Raw genomic sequence first — 19,631 nt, forward strand, 5'->3', positions numbered from 1 at the left:
CGTCAATTTTCTTTCGCTATGATTAATGCCAAAGAGACTACACATCCATCCAGTGAAATTCAAACAGTTCCTATTTTTATTTTTCTTGAAATTTACATTACTCTCGAACAATTGAGGCATTGTTTGCAAATTGTAATGTGATATTTAATCCTCTTTTTACGACCTTTTAATTTATTTGTTCTTGATTGAGCATATCAATTGTGGACCCACATGATGACAACCCATAAATCAATAATTTCGTACCATATTAATGCATGCATCAAGCATACAGCAAATGATAAAATAGTGACAAGTAAGCTATCGCATGACACATATTTCTTGAATTTACATGTATATGTAGAACAAATGCATGCCAAAATGTAGTCTCAATTGTTGGTAATTAGTAATCCAAGCATTCAATGAACAAGCGAAGTAGAGCAGTAACTACTGCATAGATAAGTTTTCCACTTGCAAAAAAAAAAAAAAGAAAAAGAAAAAAAAATTAGAAATGAATTTCAAATGAAGATTTAGACTTAAAATACTTAAAGGGACAATTTGCCCCATTTGCCATAATCCAATTATGTACACGAAAATTAGCCTTCACTCAAGAAGATGGATAAGATGAGAGCAAACGAGCAGGAATACATGAAGGGTTCTTCCAAACCCTAGAGTGCAAGTTGAGGATCTCCCTTGTTTTCTCTTTGGTTTTTTTACTAGAGTCCACTTGAAGCACCAAACACAACTTGGAAACAACACCCACTTGCAACATCTCTTGAAGAACCCTAGAAGTTGCTGAAAACTTTGAAACAGAGGCCAAGATTTTCACTGCCCTATCAGTGCCCACCTGAGAAACCCTAAGTATTTTCTTGGAAACTATGGCCAGCCCAGCCCCATGCTTCAACAGCTCCGCTCGCCCTTCAGCACAGCTGCATAGTTGATCCAAAACAACCAGGATTAGTTCACAGGTTCTCTTTTCTGAGGTGTCAAGAAGATGCTCAATCAAGACATGTGATGCACCGGCTACCACTGCCTTGATTCGGTTTCTTCCCCATGGACAAAGCTCCACAAGAAGCTTCAGTGCTGCCTTTGAGGCTTGCTGTGAAATCCCATCGCGCAATACATGGACTATCTCCGTGAACAATTCAGGGCTAGCATTGATCAATTGGATTGGATCTGCCACCTGGAAGATGGACTTCAATAGCATGGCTGCATATGCCCGAGATTGGTCGTTTCCGCATTTCAGAACATGTACCAACGACTCTATAAATCCGTAGTTACTGCTTACAAGACTCTTGAGGGCCGCTTCCGAGGTTTCGAGTTGATAGAGGATGCTCAGCGCCTCATCACTTGCTCTTGTAAACTCACGAGAACCATCCTCCAGAACAACTTCAATCACTGCTGATTCATCTTTCTTTATGATGGAAGCTAAGAATTCAACTGCACCTGCAGCTTCCAAACACTTTTTGTTTCTGTCGCTTTCGAATGCAATGGATCTAAGCCTTTGGAGGCATTTGAGCTGCATCTGTGGGAACTTGATGGCATCATTGAGGAGTTTGATGATCTGGGCTTTGTCGACAGGAGGCTTTGGTGTTGGAATCCGTTCAACCCCATGACAGGCGTTGACGATGCACCATGCCTGGATCAATCTTCGAAGGGTGTGGTTTGGAGTTAGGTCTGTGTCAACAAGTACCTGTTTTGTGAATGGACAAGTGTTGTTTTTGCATGAAAACAACCATCTCTCTATGTTCTCTCGATCGTATGTGATCCCAGTTGCAACCGTGACTGGATCTCTCATGAGTTGCAGGGAAATTGGGCACATAAAATGAGAAGGAACATCGATTTCATCCATTCGATATAGAAAACTATATTGAAATATGAGATAACCCCAGAACAAGATTTAAACTATTCGATCTATATCCACAAAAGAGTATAGCCAATCAAACAAACCAAAACGGACGTTTCTATACCGAAATGTGATCAGATAACCTCAAACAGAAGCCAAAACCAGGACTTACTTGAGAGAGAATATGCTGTGAGATTGATGGCCAAAATGATCTGAAACACTCTAGGAGTTGAAAAAATAGGCTTCACAAGGTTTATGTGAGAGCGGACACGGTTATATACAAGAAGGAGAAGAAGAGCGGCGAAGCAAATTGTTCAAATCGAGAAAGTCAATACACGGAAATTTGAGAGAGAGAGAGAGAGAGAGAGATAGAGAAGGCATTAAAAAGAGGACTTTTTCCAAAGTTTGGGAAGAAGAAATGCTGCAAAATAAAGGAAGACTTGGGTGCGTTAATAAATGAATTGAATGGAGGGCGTGTTGGGGGAAGAGTCGGTGTTGCAAAGTGTGCTCTTACCCTAACATCTTTGACTTTCTTCTCTGTAGATGGTAATTTATTCATTCTCTTTCCCTATTTTGCATCATAGACCTTGATCCATGTTAGTTGCACATGAAGGGTGCCGACAACTTTCATGTGGGGCTACTGGGCTTCTCGTGCCTTCCTCGGCTGTTGCTCTTAATCTATTATTTGTTTTTAGCAGCTGACTTTATGCCTTTGGCCTCCCTTAGCCTCTAAGACTTCTCTCCTTTTCCCTTTTTCTCCTTCAGTGCCAAAACTAGGGGGTTGGTAACCATCTTAGGAGTTGGGTTTCGCTTCAACTATAAATATAGTTGTCCAGATTAGCTTAACTGAGATGTGGTTGTTTGACCTCTTTTTTAGGTAACTGAGCAATAGAACAGGAACTTTTGTATACATGGAAAAGGATATAAGGACATGTAACATGATCTAGATGTGACATATGCTTGGTTAACTGAATTGAGAAGAAAAGAAGGGGAAAATATACCATTAATTTGGGACACAAGTGTATAATTTTTTAAAAGTAGTTTTAGTATTTTTCTTTTGTACCGCTATTGGCTTATTTAATTGGAAAATTGGGTTCGTTATTGTTTCCATCCACTAACGGTATGTCATTGTCATCTGAGGAAATTAAACAAAAGTTGAGGCATGCATGTTTCATACCTTTCCTCTACAGCTAGCAAGGGGCTTCTCTATTGCAATTAGCTTCTAGAGGAATATTGCAAGATATTCACATCTTGGGGCTTGGCTTCTCTATTGCATGAATACTACTCATTTCACAATCCATTGCTTCGAAACAAAACTTCAACTTTCAGCGATATTTCCATTTTTGTCATATTTCTGGACTTGTTTGACACTTGGTTCCATATACCCATCATTGAAGGAAAACACGACATCACATAATAGTTGGTGTTTAAGTGTTATTTCATTTCAGAAGAAAGTTTTCGTTCAAGATTTCATCTCTCATCAACTCATTTATCACGTGATAAAAAATAAAAAAAAAATTTGTTTGATGAAGACAAAATTCATGACCAAATTTTTTTGCAGATGACAAACCTATGCGAGCTTCTCAAGCAAAGGCTAAGCATAAGCATCATGCACCTCAGTGCATCATTCGAAACACATAAAATATGGAAAACGAAAGGAAAATGAAAGTGAGCTTAAACCAAAGAGTACTAGAAAAATGCCAAAATTAAAGAATGGATTGATGTGAGGTGCGAAACTTCCTTTATTCAATCTTCAATCCTATTCTTTTCTTTTGATTTGACGAAGGTAGCTTCTCTAATTAACCTCTCCATGGAGCCCAAAATCATTTTCTTTCGATTCAGAATTGAGGTGAGTGACTTAGAAGTTAGAGTCCCTGAATCCAACTTATCAAACACTGTGGACTAACATTATTATCTTCACAAAGAGTCTGTCTTGTCTTAATCAGTTATTAGAAAACTCCCTCGTGCCTCCAAGCCTAATGATACCTTATCATCATGCAAATTTCTTATTAAGTTCCATGCTCACACAAACAAAAGAGTACTAGAAATTCTCACATGAAATATTATTGTTAAATTAAGAATTCATTTGTCAATACTTTTAGAGAACACTTTTGAAATAAATACCATTTTTAATGAAAAATTATATGTTCGACTGGTTTTTAGAGAAGTATCTGATGTGCAATTTTATTATTTTTTTTTTTGTTTTTGAAAAATTACTTATACAGAAAATAATTTATATATAGATATTGTCAAACACACTCTAAATTAATCCAACATTACCTAATAATGAATAATAATATGCCATAATGATTAAAAATAAGTGTAATTGTATAAATGAAAAATTTAAGATTGACTACATACTCAAGTTAAGTTAATCCCAAATAATAAAATATTTATAATTAATTTAAATTAAGATCAATCAAAAGCCCCCAATAAAGTAAAGTTTTTCAAAATTTACATAATGAGTTAAGATTAGAAATCATAAATACTTCATAAACAACTACTTTACCCACGTGTAAGATAAACATGAGTTCATGAATTTTTTAAAATAAGCTGTATTACCACCGTTACTATTGAATCTTTACCTACTAATAAATGTCCAAGGTTTATTTGGGCATTAGTTATGATTCAAATTCTATTTTTCTTATTTGTTTAAATTATTTTCTATAAGTTCATACTTCATTACTAATTTTATATATTTTCCTTCTTCATATTGTTATTATTATTATTATTATTATTATTATTATTATTATTATTATTACTAATTGTTTTTCACAGTTTTATTTGTTGGCTAATTTTTATATCATTCTTATTTCTGCTAATTAATGATTGCTAATATGAGTTTCTATTGAAAATATCTACCTGGAAAAATGCACTATGGTTGACTTTACCATTAGTACTGAGATTATCTTATTAATAATCTCCTATTTACAATTAGTTTCATTTTTTTATTATTTAAGTTGGATTATTAATTTTAACAACCTTAACTTTTTATTTTAAAGTTAATCACACTAAACATCATTTTCAACTTCTTAAATGTATTTATTCGATGGTTTTGTAAAAATATCTATACTTGATCTTCTGATCTATAAAACTCAATCTTGACCTCACCATTTTCATGACTTCCCTAATATATATAGTGAAAGTGTTTGCTTCTATCATGAAACATTAGATTCATTGTCAATGCAATAGGTAACCTATTATCATACAAAATATTTAAAGACCTTTTTATTCATATTTCAACCCATTAATCATCCTAAGAAGCTAAACTACCTAACAAGTTGTAGAAGTCACTACCATGTATTTAGCTTCTATAGTTGATATTGTTTTAACTTGTTTCTTTTTTAATGACCATGAGAATGCTCCTATTCTAAGATTTTAAAAAAGTTAAAAAAAAAAGAAACATACACAATAATTCTCTTTCTAATCTCTACATTACTTCCCCAATAACTATTTGTGTAACCTACTACACTAGAGTTGCTTGAATAGGAGTAGAAATTCTATGATCATGAGTATTATTTGTATACCTCAAAATTCACTTTGTTGCTTGCAAGTGTGACTAATTCTCTAGTACCTCAAAAACAATATTTGGTCTAATAGAAGTCAAATAAAGAAAAATCCTTACTATGTCCTTGAAATATGTAGGATGTACTAATTCTCTAGTACCTTCCTTTTCCCTCTTTAATATCTCTATAATAGGAGTGTGAATTGTTGATGATGATTCCATTTTCAATCATTGAATTTTTATGACATGCTTCTTTTGTGAGATGAAGAGACCATCATTTGTTTATTGAACCTCAATTCCAAGAAAATATAACATATACTTGAGATCTATTATTTCAAATTGTTGTGTCATTATCTTCCTAAATCTTCAAACATCTATTGACAATTTCTTGTAAAAATTAAATCATCAACATTAAAGCATACAATAACTATATTATCACTATTAGCATTTGACTTGATCGAAAGTATGTGTTGAAAAGAATATTGTTAAAACCCATGTAAGTGTAAATCTGAATGTACCAAGTACGCAGTCCCTGCTTTAACCTATACAATGCCTTTTTGAGGTTAGAAACTTGGTTCCTTTGCCTTTCCTTAATATATCCCAATGATTATTCAAGAAAAACTTCTTTTTTCAATTACATTATTGATAAAAGCTAACTTAACATCCATTTAGTGATTTTTTCACCTTTTCTAAGTTGCAAGTGTAATTATCATGCCAATGGTGGTGCAAAAATGTTAAAATAATTCATACATGGCTTCTATTTGTAGCCTTTTGCCATCAATCTTGCCTCAAATCAATCAATTTTGCTATTAGAGTTATTCTTTATCTTATAAATTCATTTAACATCGCTAAACTTCTTTTCGCCTAATAGAGTAGTTAGCTCCAATGTATTATTTTTCTTTATTGATTAGATTTCTTCATTTATTGCTTAAATCCACTTCTCATCACTTGTTGCTTCTTCATATGAAATCAAATCATAATCTATAAAGAGAAAAAATAGTTAATTAAACCTTCTTCATCAATAATTTCATTGTCTTTTATAATTTCATAATCCTTGAGGTGTATAGGAATAATGTGAGCACATTTTGGGCATCCTTGTGATTCCGACTTCTACTTTGTTTTTGTTTAGATAGGAGAACTTCTAGTAGGAGGTGTTTTAGAAATAAAAATATTTATTGCAAAATCCTTCTAATACTAATTGTCTTCCACAAAGTCTTCTTCAATTAAAAGTCCTTTTTCCTTACCTTATTTTTTAGTCCACGTTCAACTTTCATTCTCTAGAAATTGAACATATCTTCTCACACCTTATTTAGGGATTATACAACTTGTAACCTTTAATCACATCACTATAACCATCAAAGATACACTTTCCGCTTTTATCATAACAAAGTTTCTTATGCTCTTATAGTATAAGGGAATATGAAACAAACCCAAAAACTTGTACAAAAAAAAAAAAAAACATCACTTATAATTACTTAGTAGGACATGTGTTCAACAAGAACATTACAAATGTAACAACTTTTGCCCACAAAACTCCTAGCTTTTAACACACTTCTTGTCATCTCTATAATGATTTTATTCTTCCTTGCAGCTATACCTTTTTATTAGGGTATGTAGTTAGCTATGAATTTATCGTGAAATATATTGACTTTTTTGCAATAATTATAAAATTTATTAAAGGTGAATTATCTTCCTCCATTAGATCTCAATATTTTAATATTGAAACTACTTTTACCTTCAATAAGAATTTTGAACTCTTTGAACTTGTTAAAGGCCTTCGATATTTCCTTTAATAAATAAATCCAAAATTTTCTTAGAAAATCATTTCTAAAGGTTAAAATATATTTGTTGTGACCAAGAGATTTGACTAACTTGTTAGGATAGAGCCCTTAAAAGCATGACATGATGTAACAAATTTGGAATTCATTATTTATTTAATGACATTCCAATTTCACTTTTATCTATTCGTATTCCATGCATTATACTTTATGAGCATTCTTGCCTACATCTTTTGCATTGTACGTGACTTGGGTGCATTAAAAGTTGCACAAAAGATCCAATTCATTAGTTCAATGCAAATATATGACTTGTTCATAGCTAATTCGTGGGTTTAGACAACCCATTAAATGTTGTAGTGTACCATCTCCTAATTGGAGGTATGGTTGGTTTTGGCTATCGGGGTTTCTCATGGTAAGTGCACTAGTATGTATAATTACTCATTGGACATAACCTACGGTGAGTCATGACTTAGGCTTATCAAGTAGTCATGAACCCACCAAGCTTCTTCATTATGTTGTCTCTCAAACTTGAGAGGATATTGAGCTTTGCTAAAGTTACTGGTGGCTTTGATTTATAGGTGAGATCGTAAGCTAATCATATATTCCCATTGATTGGGCCACTATTGATGAAAGCTAATAGCCATAGGTATTCTTAATAGAGACACCATGATATTTCATAGGATTAAGACAAAGTGTCTCCTAGGGTGATCCTAAGGAGGTGCGTCCATGAAATCTATGACCATAATAGTTCTTTAAGTGGAAGTTAACATATGCTATTTGAGAGTTAAGACATGTTAATTAAACACACAATAGGAGGATCTATAACTCAATGATAGTAAAGGTAGTATTGAAAGACTAATAGCTTTCACCTAGTTAGACTACAAACACCAACTCATGGGTAGACTAAACACAATGGATAGCAGGTCACAGACCCAAGCACATAGTGTCTCGTTGTTATTTACATAGGATATTGAAGTTCAGTTGATTCTCTATAGTGGGATATTGAATCAACTACAAAATTGGATTTTGAGGGAGTCAATACTCCTATGGGTTCCAATGGTCCCTGCTCCGAGCTCATATACCTTATTGGCATGGGTTATGAGGGTCAAATTGGCTCTAGGTTCACTTTTGTTCATAAGGATATTTTGATAATTATGTAAGGTTACACAAGGGTAAGTGAACAAGGTCTTTAAATTGGGCTAATTAATTAAATATTAGTAGACCCTATTGGGTTAATTAATCAATTAGGACACAATTTGTAGCCTAATTAAGGCTAATTAAATGACTCAAGTCTATGTGGGCTCAACTCATTTAAGCCCAATTAGGAACCCTATAAATACTCCCTAGGGGTAAGAGTTTCCATAACTTTTTGTCTTCCACCATCTAGAGAGAAAGAGAGTCATAGCCTCCACCCAGCTTTCCTCCATATTGGAAGTGTGCTAAGAGCAAGGTTGAGTCATCGGGTGGAAGATCATGGGTTCATGAGACTTCCAACAACTTTGAGGGCATCTTCAACGCTTGGAATTTAAGGTTTGGGAACATCCAAATCTAAATGTTAGTACTTTAACCCTAAAAGATCAATTTTTGAAAAATTGATATTGCTTCCATTGCTTAGATTTAGGATGCGAACATAATTGATAACTTTATTATCATATTCTTTGACACTAATAACTTAAAAAAAAATAAAAAAATATTTGGAAAAAAAATACATGTTATAGTAACATCATCAATTCCATCTTTAATATTACCTTTGCCCATGATTGAGACTTCAAATTTATTTCCAAAATTAACTTTTCCTATGCTTGATTTATCCAATTATAAAAATAAATTTTTTTGAACCACACATAAGGTTGTTGCATCCAATATCAAAGTACTAAACATCTTTGTATTTTATGTTTGATGTTCTTACTTTATAGACTAATACCAAATTCTACTATGCTACTATGTTTGCTTATTCCACTTGTTCATTCTACTATTTTGTTCAACATTCAGATTTAACGTCCATATTTCTTACATATGAAATATTGTATGTGTAACTTGTTTTTGGATCAGGTGTATTATCCTTTCCTCTAGAACAACTTTTGCTACCATTTCAATCTCTCTTGTTAGAATTTTCATGTCCTCCTTTACTTCAGCCAAGACTATGACCTCTACTACCTTGTTGGCTACCATGACCTCTTGTAGATGTTCTACTTAATTTGCAAAGCTTGCTCCAAATTTGTGGAGTTGATCTTAATTCATTCATGTGAAAACAATGAACTTATCAACCCTTTAACTATGAGAATGAATACATCATTTTCTTCTTTAACCACTGTAACAACATTTAAATTTTGCACTTAAAGATTGCAATACTTTCTCTACCATTTTTTTTATAATCAAGCTTCTCACCATTGACCCATATCTAGTTTACAATGGTCTATAGCTAATAAAAAATAATTTTGAGATTAATTCAAAGTTATTCATGCATAGAAACTTGAATCCATCTATTAATATTTGTCATTTCATTCGCTTGAAAAAATCTTCACCTTTGTATAATTTTTATCAAGTAACCCCATGTCTCTCCTAACTTTGTCTTTGAGATTTTCTCAAATATGGATTCATCTATTGCTTTCAATATTGCATATAGTGTTTTTTAATATTTGTTTTGAGACCAATAAATTTTTTTGTTCCCTTGATAGTGCCTCGAATTTGTTTAGATTATCTACTTGTTTGTAGTCATTATTTACTAGATCTCATAAATCTTGAGGTTCAACAAGAGACCCATCTAAATATACTAATTGTCAAAAAAAATTCTTATAAATTTTAGGAGTTAAGGTTAAAATTGAGTTATTATTTGCAACTATAATTTCATCAAATAACTATTTTTTTTGGCTCTAATGCAACTTGTTGGAATTCACATGCTTGGTATTAAAAATAATTTATTAAAATAATATTTTGTTTCATTCTACTTTCTATATTAACAGGATAACAAATCTATATTTATAATAAACTAATCATATTTGAACTATTACTCTAATTTATAATTAAACTAGACTTAAAAGAAACATAAATAAACAATAATTTATAATATTTTGTTAGGACATTGAGTCTTGTGTAATTGTTGGCAATTTTGTTTCAATTAATGTTTGGTCATAAAAGTCTTTTTAAATAATAACTTGCTCTCCATTGAAGATCAATGGTTGTTGTTTATTCCAACCAACAAGTCATAGGTACATCTAAAAAAGTTTGGTTTGTGACATATAAGGTTTATTTGAGGTATAAAAGGTTTGGTATCATTTTTAGACTTAAAATGATTTAAAATGGTTTTTCAAAAGTAGTAGGGGTCTCTCAAGCGGTTAATCTAACTTAAGTGGTCCAAGTCCGCTCAAGCAATCATGATAATCTTGTCGAGTTTAGAAACTTATTTTGGATAAATTTCACTCAAACTCTAATTTAGAAACTTAAGATATTGAGACTCTTTTGGCTTGTGCCTATATATATCTTTCTAATAACCTTATGAGGGTTAGAGATTTGAGCTAAGAGATTAGAGATCAGAGAGATCTAAGAGTTTAGAGACCTCTTATTCTATAGATGGACTTTTTGAGAGAAAGCCTTACTGTCACACCATTCCCGATCTCTCATTCAAGGATTTGATTCTTTGAATTATGGGTTGAAGACCTCAATCCCTTCGGAGGGACCAAAGGATTCATTAGAAAACAATAAGGAGTTGCTACGTTGTGGACGTGGATTAAGTTATAGATACTGAAGAGTAAGTCTTTAGGGTAAAATGACTCGTAAATCTATGTAACTTGATTTCGAATAGTGGATTTAGATTGGTAAGTCTTAGAGCTCGTGGTTTTTTAGCTCCACAAGTTTGTGGGGAGTTTTCCAGGTAAAAATCTTGTGTCTCGCTGTCTATATATTTTATATTTGATATTCTGTTTGAATTGTCTATAATAGGTCAAATTGATTAATCCTAATATATTGCAGAGCTTTCTTAAAAGGATGCATATCTATTTATTTCTACTTATATTATGATTGATGACATTGATTATCTCGAATTGATTGGTTAATTGATTATTGAGATTGTTGGATTGGTTATCTTGGTGGTTGTGAAGGTTATACCGATAACCAATTATTGATTGATTTGTTGGGATTATAGTTATGTTTGTTAGGTTGGTTATTCTAGTGATTATTGTTATCCTTAGCATATCTCAATATATATTTAAGATATTAATAATTATAATATCTTTATCTCAATATATTTTTGTATACCTAAAGATTTTTAAGTACAACCATTAATTTATTTGGGACATCCCCATTATCTCTTAAGATAAAAAGTTGGTTATAATTTACAAATATTGTTTTAAAATTTTAAATCACCCATTCAACCCCCCCCCCCCCCCCTCTCTAGGTATTCCCTTTTGGACTTTCGACTATTATTCAAGTGGTATTAAGAGTAATAACTATTTTTCAATTGGTATAAGAGTGGAATAAAAAATTGATTCTTTATCCTATTGATTAAAAATCCAATTTTTATTTATCATATTGTTTAAAAATCAAATTTTTATTGATCTTATAAGTCCGATATGGAACAATAAAAAAGTAGTGCTCAATTGAATAGTCCACCCCATTTTGATGGGAATAACTATTCCCATTGGAAAGCACAAATGATGTTTTTCCTCAAAATGAAAGGCGAAAGGGTGTTAGAACTCAGTTGAATATGGTTGGGGACCACCATTAATCCTTGATGCTCAAGAAAGATCAATACAAGAACTTAAACCTAAAAAAAAATGGGACAAAGCTGACAATGAATGTAGTGAAGCCAATGTTAAGGCTTTATTTAATATTTTTAATGGAGTTTGTCTAGATGAGTTTCATAGGATAACAAATTGTAAATGTGCAAAGGAAGCATGAAATATTCTTCAAGTCACTCATGAAGGTACATTTACTGTAAAGAATTCTAAATAGAAAATGTTTGCTACTAAGTTTGAGAATATTAGTATGCATGAAAATCAAACTTTTTCTTCCTTTTATTTGGAATTAAGTGATATTGTAAATTCTTCATCTAACCTTGGAGAACACTATTCCTAATTTTAAGGTAGCTAGGAAAATATTGAGATCTCTTCTAAAGTGATTTAGGCCTAAAGTAATTGTCAAGAGGAGAGTAAGGATATTGACTTCTTGAAAGTTGATGAACTTGTAGGCTCCATTCAAACATATGAGATGACCCTACCTAATTCTCATTAGCCTAAAGACTCTGCCTTTAAGGCTTCTTAGAACGAGGAAAAAGATATCGAAATGTCATATGATATAACTCATGTTGAATCGACACATATGTCCAAAAGAATTAAAAGGGTCATGAAATTCAATACAAGGTTTTACAAGAACCAAGAATTTGGAAAAGGAAAAAGACTTAATGAACAATAATCTAATATGAAAGGAAAAGATTCCTCTAAAGGTAAAAAAGTTGAATGCTTTAACTGTGGAGGCGTGAAACACTATTCTCAAGATTGTCCTCGCCTCAAAGATATCAAAAAGTCTATGCAAACAACATGGAGCAATAAACATTCTTAAGAAAGTGTTTCCATAGCTTTTGAATATGTAAGGTATAATATTAATGACATGTTAGCTTTTGTTGCATCTATGGAACCTGTGAATGATACTAATTGTGATAGTGATAATGATGATGATGAATTTACTGATGAACAAAGGGCTGAATTTTTTAATAATCTTGTTGTTGAGCACGAAAGATTAATTAAGAGTTATATGAAAAATCATGATGTTCTTGAAGCTCATAAAAACAAGATTGATGTGTTTAATGTTGAAATATATAATTTTCTTGAAAATATTAGATGTCTTGAATTTGAGCATCATTCTCTCCTTGAGAAGAATAATGTTTTCACTCAAGATATCAAGAATAATAAGCCTTCTTCATCTATGAACGAAAATTTTTACCCTGGAACTAAAGTGCTTAATGAAATTCTTGATAAATGCAAAACCTATGGTGATAAAAGAGGTTTATGGTATATTAAAAAAGATAAAACTCCTTCTAGTAGAGAAACTATGTTTGTCAAAGGTAAGAATGATACCACTAACCAAGTAGAATATCTTAAAAAGACATCACTATGCACACACTATAAGAAAATTAGACATTCTCAATTTAGATGCTACAATAGGTTTCTTGAAAGGTTTGAAACTCAAATGAATAGACTTATGAATTACTTTAATTCCCTTAAAAATAAAATCTTGAAAAATGGGAAAGGAAAAAAAAAATCAACCAAAAACCTAAAAGCCAATCTAGTTCCTTTAAGTCACCACCTAGGACTAAACAAGTTTGGTTGAGAAAGGATAAGTCAAAATGTCAAGTTGTGTTCAATACTCTTAAAGTTAAATTGTCTAGTAAGTGGTATCTTGATAGTGGGTGCTCTAGACACATGATAGGAGACAAATCTTCTTTTACTTCTCTTGAAAATTATGATGGTAGGTTTGTTGCTTTTGAAGATGGAAGCCTAGCTCGTGTAAAAAGCAAGGGTAGTATAGCTATCCTTAGTTGTCTTAAACTAGATGGAGTTTTATATGTTGAAGAACTCAAGGCAAACCTCTTAAGCATTAGTCAAACGTATGACAAAGACCATAAAGTAAATTTTCAGCAAGACTTAATGCGACGTAGTTAATAAAGAAGGAAAGGTATTCATCAAAGGTCATAGGATAGTTGATAATTGTTATACCATAAATCCTTACTCTAGAACACCTCTTATGTGTAGTAGGGTAAAGCTTGATCCTATTGAGCTCTAGCATAAAAGACTAGGTCACATAAACTATAAGGATTTGTGTACTTAGTGAATATTAAAAAAGTTAGAGGGATTTCTAGATTTAGTGGTGAACCTAAACCCATTTGTGGTGAGTACATGAAAGGAAAACAAACTAAGTGTTCACACAAAAAGATTAAGAAGATAAGGGCCACTAAATCTTTAGATCTTCTTCACATGGATCCTATGGGTCCAATGCGAACTAAAAGTAGAGGTGGCAAGAGATATGTCTTTGTGGCAGCAGATGATTTTTCAAGATACTCCTTTATGAGTTTTCTAAGGGAGAAATCAAAGGCCATAGAGCATTTGAAGTCATTATTCAATAGAGCACAAGTGGAAATTGGCCATCCAATTGTAAAGATTAGGAGTGATAGGGGGAGAGAGTTTGATAATGTGGATGTTGACCTCTTTTGCAAGTAAAAAGGAATTAAACATGAGTTTTTAGCCTCTAGAACTCCTCAACAGAATGGAGTAGCTGAAAAAAAGAATAAAGTGTTACAAGAGATGACTAGGGTGATGATTCACATGCATAATACCTCTATGAAATTTTAGGTAGAAGTTATTAATACTGGCATACTGCATGTTATACTACTGATAGGATTTTTCTTAGATCAGGAACAAAGTAGACATCTTATGAATTATGGACAGTGAGAAAACCTAATCTTAAGTATTTTAGGAATTTTGGCAATGAGTGCTATATACCTAGGGATGGGTAGAACCTTGGAAAGTTTGACGCTAAATTTGATTTAGGTATCTTCCTAGACTATTCTACTATGAGTAAAGCCTATAGGGTTTATAATCAAATTCACAAGTCATCCAGAAATCTTTTAATGTAGTTATAAATGATACTGGGTATGATTATGATATAATTGATAATCAAATTTTAACCCAAGAATCAATTAGAGATAACCTTAAAGATTTGGAGACTACAAAAGATAACTCTAATGATATCCTTAAAAGAGACATTGACCTTAACAATGATGAAGTTGTACCTTTAGATGACATTCCTAAAGAAATAAGGGATAGACATAGATCCAAAATATCTAAGAACCACTCAATCTCAAATGTTATAGGAAATGTAAATGAATGTGTGGTTACTAGGAGACAATCAAGATTAAATGAGATGGGTCTTGTAGATTATGTCTCCTAATTGGAGCCAAAGAATGTGGAGTAAGCTTTAGGAGATGAATCTTGGACTACTCCACTCTAGGAAAACTTAAACCAATTCACTAGGAATGATGTGTGGTATTTAGTCCCTAGGCCTAAAGACAAACATGTCATAGGTATATCATGGATATTCAAGAACAAATAGGATGAAAATGGGGTCATTGTGAGAAATAAAACAAGGTTAGTTGCCCAAGGATACTCATAGATAGAGGGGATTAATTATGAAGAGGCATTTGCATCTATAGCTAGATTATAATCAAGAAGGATACTTTTGGCAATAGCATGCTCCTTGAGGATAAAGCTTTACCAAATGGATGTCAAGAGTACTTTTCTAAATGGAATTGTAAGTGAAGAAGTTTATGTTGAGCAACCTAAGGGATTTGAGGATCTTAAATTCCCCAATCATATCTATAGGTTAGAAAAGGTCCTTTTATGGATTAAAGCGGGCTCCTGGAGCTTAGTATGAGAGGTTCACAACCTATCTTTTAGAGAAAAAGTTTAAAAGAGGTGGAATTGATAGAACCTTGTTTATAAATAGTTACAATGATGAGTTATTAGTGTCTTAGATTTATGTTGATGATATTGTTTTCAAAGCTATCTCTAGTGACCTTTACCTTATTTTTGTCGAAGCAATAAAGATTGAACTCGAAATGAGCAAGGTAGGTGAATTAAATTTCTTCCTAAGATTGCAAATTAGGAAACTAAAATAAGAAATCTTTCTTTCTCAATCCAAGTATGCTAAGGAAGTTGTTAAGAAATTCAATCTAGAATCTTCTAAACACTCTAAGACACCAATGAGCACTACCACTAAGCTTAGCAAGGATGCATCTGGAAAAGATATTGAGAAAAAGCTTTATAGAAGTATGATAAGAAACTTACTTTACCTCACTGTGAGTTGTTCTAACATATCTTTTAGTATTGGAGCTTATGTTAAATATCAAGCAAACCCCAAAGACTAACACTTAATGTCTATTAAAAGAATTATTCATTATATAAATGGAACTCTTAATTATGGTTTATGGTATCCCTATAATTATTCTCTTATGATTGTTGGATATTCCAATGCTAACTGAGTTGGAAACATTGAGAATAGAAAAAGTACATTTGGTGCTTGTTTCTTCATTGGTGATTGTCTTGTAGCTTGACTTAGTAAGAAACAAAATTTTTTATTTTTATTTACTATCGAAGTTGAGTATATTGCTATTGGGAGCTATTGTACGTAACTCCTATGGATGAAGCAAATGCTTAAAGACTATAGATTTTAACAAGGAACCATGAACATATGCTATGATAACTCTAGTGCTAAAAATATCTCAAATAATCTTATATTTCATTTCTAGACTAAACACATTGAAATTCATCATCATTTTATTAGGGATCTTATTAAAGAAAATGTCATTTCTAAAGTATGTCCCCATTGAACTTCAACTAGCAGATATTCATACCAAACCCTCGGATTCTCTTAGGTTTGATTACCTTAGGAAATCCTTGGGCGTATACCTAATTGATTTATCATCATAGGTTTAGGCTTCAAAGGAATTAAGCTTAGTATTTATTTCTTTTTGTTTCCTTAGCCTTATTTTGTTTTGGGCATATGATTTTTGTTCATTTACTTGATATATTAGCATGATTCATGATGTTTCGAGTTTATGATTTGGAGAAATATACTATATCTATAAGATTTGATGTGAATGGAATCATAGATATTTGTTAATTACTATTGATGCATTTCCCTCATGATAACTAAATATCTTTGTATATGAGAAATTCAATAGTGGTTACATCTTGTACTTGATTAAGAGGGAGACTTCTTAAGTTGAACTCATAAAGTAGACTTTGATTGCTTTGGAAGGATTCATTGTCATGCTCAAATCTTATTATCCACATACCTTATTTGACTATGATCATTATTTGTTTCCCGAGGTGAGTCAGTACAAAATATTGAATCTTTGGTTAAGCATAGCTCTTATACTCTTGTCTAAGATTCATGCTCTTAAACATATATTGCTCACTTGCAACATTTGGAAACACCTCCAAAGTGGACATAAAGGTAGCCATGAATGAAAACAAAAAGAAAAAACAATTGATCATGGTGTGCAATGCCTCCACTTTTAAAAAGAAAAAAGAAAAGGAAAAAAAAAAGAATAGAAAGGTGATGTCATATTAAGGGGCAGTCAAGTTGTGTTGTATGTAGATCAACGAAGCCGTGTTAAACAGAAATCCGACAATCTTAGTTCAAATTGATTGGATGTGTTCTTTAATTTGACCAAATGCATGACTGGATCCCTTCTAAGTGATCAATTTTGAAATATTGAACTAGACAGTAAGTTGTATTTCCTTGAAAATCAATACTTATGTTTCTATGTTTACTCTTTTATACATTGATGGATATGATTAGGTTTTCAAAGCTGAGATTATGATTAACTTTGACTTTTGATCTTGAAATTTCATTCTTAATGGATTGGCATATACTATCTAGAGTAACATACTTCATCTATTACTGATTAAGCTAATGTTGAAAGTTTATGAACTTAAATATCTTCTCATTTTAGTTTATCATTAAAATTTATTTCAAATGGTGTTAATCCTTGTTTATATGTTAGTTAGTTGAGTATTTTATTCCTTGTTAGAATTTTTGTTTGGTTTTGGTCGCTCGAGTACTGCATTTAGCATTCTTAACACTCAAGCACTCAAGCATCATCTAACGTCTCTACCGCTCAAGCATTCTTAGTTACATCCAGATGCACATCCATCGAGCGTCTCACTCGAATGCTAATCTACATCCAATAGTACATCTAAGTATAAAACCCATCCAACTCGTCTTTTTTTTTTTTTCATTTCAAACGTTTTCCTATTCTCTCAAGTGCTCTTGGACTCCGTCTCTTTGTCATTTGAGGTCAATTTTCATCGTTTTTCACATTTTCGACTTTACACTATTATTTTATGCATTGTTTAGGGCATTTTAGTGATTTAGATTTTTCCTGAAATTTTCTCGATTTTTGTGTCCTTTGGTATTCTCTTAAATATGGCTAAGGTGACCTCATTTGGGACACTTGAACCCCTTTAGAGTTTTTCACTTTAGTTTCTTTTCGACCTTATGGCTCTACCAATGGATTATTTACTCTATCAGAAGCCCCTAGTTCGATATTATTTGTTTGACCATTATCGTCACTTTGAGCTAGTGGGTTCCTTTCTTCCTTTGCTAGAACCTCATAGAATAATATTCTACAGAGATGGTGTCAATGAAAGTCAATTCGGTCAAATTTGTTGCATGAGATGGATTCTATAGTAAAGGCTTGTGCATCACTGGAAGATGGGTGTTGCTAGCTCTTCCGTGCATATACTTTGGCACCACCTTATCCTAAGTATTTTTTTTTTTCATTTTTTGATCTGGATGTTCATTTTTCTCTTTATCTCTTGTGTGCTTTCTTGTATTTACTTTTTTGGAGAAAATTTCATAATGAATAATTGCATAATTGCTTATTTAACTTTCTTAAATTAAGATAAAAGGAGAAGAGAATATTAAATATTTAATTCACTTAAAAAGATGAAGTTAAAAGGGTGAAAATAGAAAATTCTTCATTTAGGGGGACTTAGTTTTTAAATTCTTTGAATTCTTTAATTCTTTAATTAAGGGCATTTAATTAAAATAGTTGATTCGTCCCTAGCAACGACACCATTTGATTCTTGCACCAAACGACTGTTATCAACAAAATTTATAAAACCTAAATCACCTTACACTAGGGTAGCATGGCTACTATAGTATAGTGGCTCTAGGATCATCCACAGAGATGGGTTTTCTTCGTACAAGTGACTTTAGTGAAGGTAATGAAATGGTGTTTTTCCTTATGAAAGTTAGCTTTTAAAGAAAATGGAATTGTGGTTGAAAAAGTTGATTTTAAGTTAAGCAAAAATAGCAATTGAAGTTAACTACAAAGAGAATGTCTCTTGGAGCTTTAGGTCACTAGGATTGGGTTCCTTAGGCAAAGAGGGAGATTCCGGATCTTCTCCTCGCATTGGGGACAATAACATAAAGAATGGTTATTTCCCGAACCAGTTTTGTATTTAGCAATTAAGATTTGATCCAAAGGGTTCATGAAAAATGGTAGTTGCTTCCCATTAATGGCTTCAAACACTAAAGACCCTCACCTTGAACCACCTTCCAATAGTTCGTACTTGATAACTAATGGACATCCATGGGTCTAGCAATAAGCATCCATAGAATCCAGAAAGCTTACCAAGTATTGGCCATTCAAGGTGATTCTCACCTTAAACCACCTTCCAATGGCTCGTACTTGATAACTAATGGAAATCCATGGATCTAGCAATAAGCATCCATAGAATCTGGAAAGCTTACCAAGTATTGGCCATTCAAGGTGATTCCAAGGGGTTTAAAGCTAAACCTTGAAATAAAAACCATTAATGGTTAACAACTACCTTCATTTAAAACAAGAAAAACTCCCACCTTTGCATCCAGGTCCTTCACCTAGTTTCCATCACTCCAAGAAACGTAAAACTTAGCCACCCATCCCCTGAGAAATCATCCTCAAAGGTTTTTTGGCTAGAAA

At 32.4% G+C, this 19,631-nt stretch overlaps 1 protein-coding gene across 1 annotated transcript; it reads right to left on the minus strand.

Moving 5' to 3' along the window:
* Positions 1 to 488: 488 nt before the first annotated feature.
* LOC117915857 (E3 ubiquitin-protein ligase PUB23-like) lies at positions 489 to 2,355 on the minus strand. The gene has a single exon (XM_034831588.1). It carries the CDS (start codon positions 1,826 to 1,828, stop codon positions 584 to 586), a length of 1,245 nt encoding a protein of 414 aa, XP_034687479.1. The 5' UTR covers positions 1,829 to 2,355; the 3' UTR covers positions 489 to 583.
* Positions 2,356 to 19,631: the final 17,276 nt, after the last annotated feature.

Source organism: Vitis riparia, chromosome 6, assembly GCF_004353265.1.
Source record: "Vitis riparia cultivar Riparia Gloire de Montpellier isolate 1030 chromosome 6, EGFV_Vit.rip_1.0, whole genome shotgun sequence".
In the NCBI taxonomy this organism is placed as follows: Eukaryota; Viridiplantae; Streptophyta; class Magnoliopsida; order Vitales; family Vitaceae; genus Vitis; species Vitis riparia.

Bases quoted from the DNA above. Each gene is read 5' to 3' on its own strand.
- LOC117915857 (XM_034831588.1), bottom strand. From the start codon at position 1,828: ATGGATGAAATCGATGTTCCTTCTCATTTTATGTGCCCAATTTCCCTG.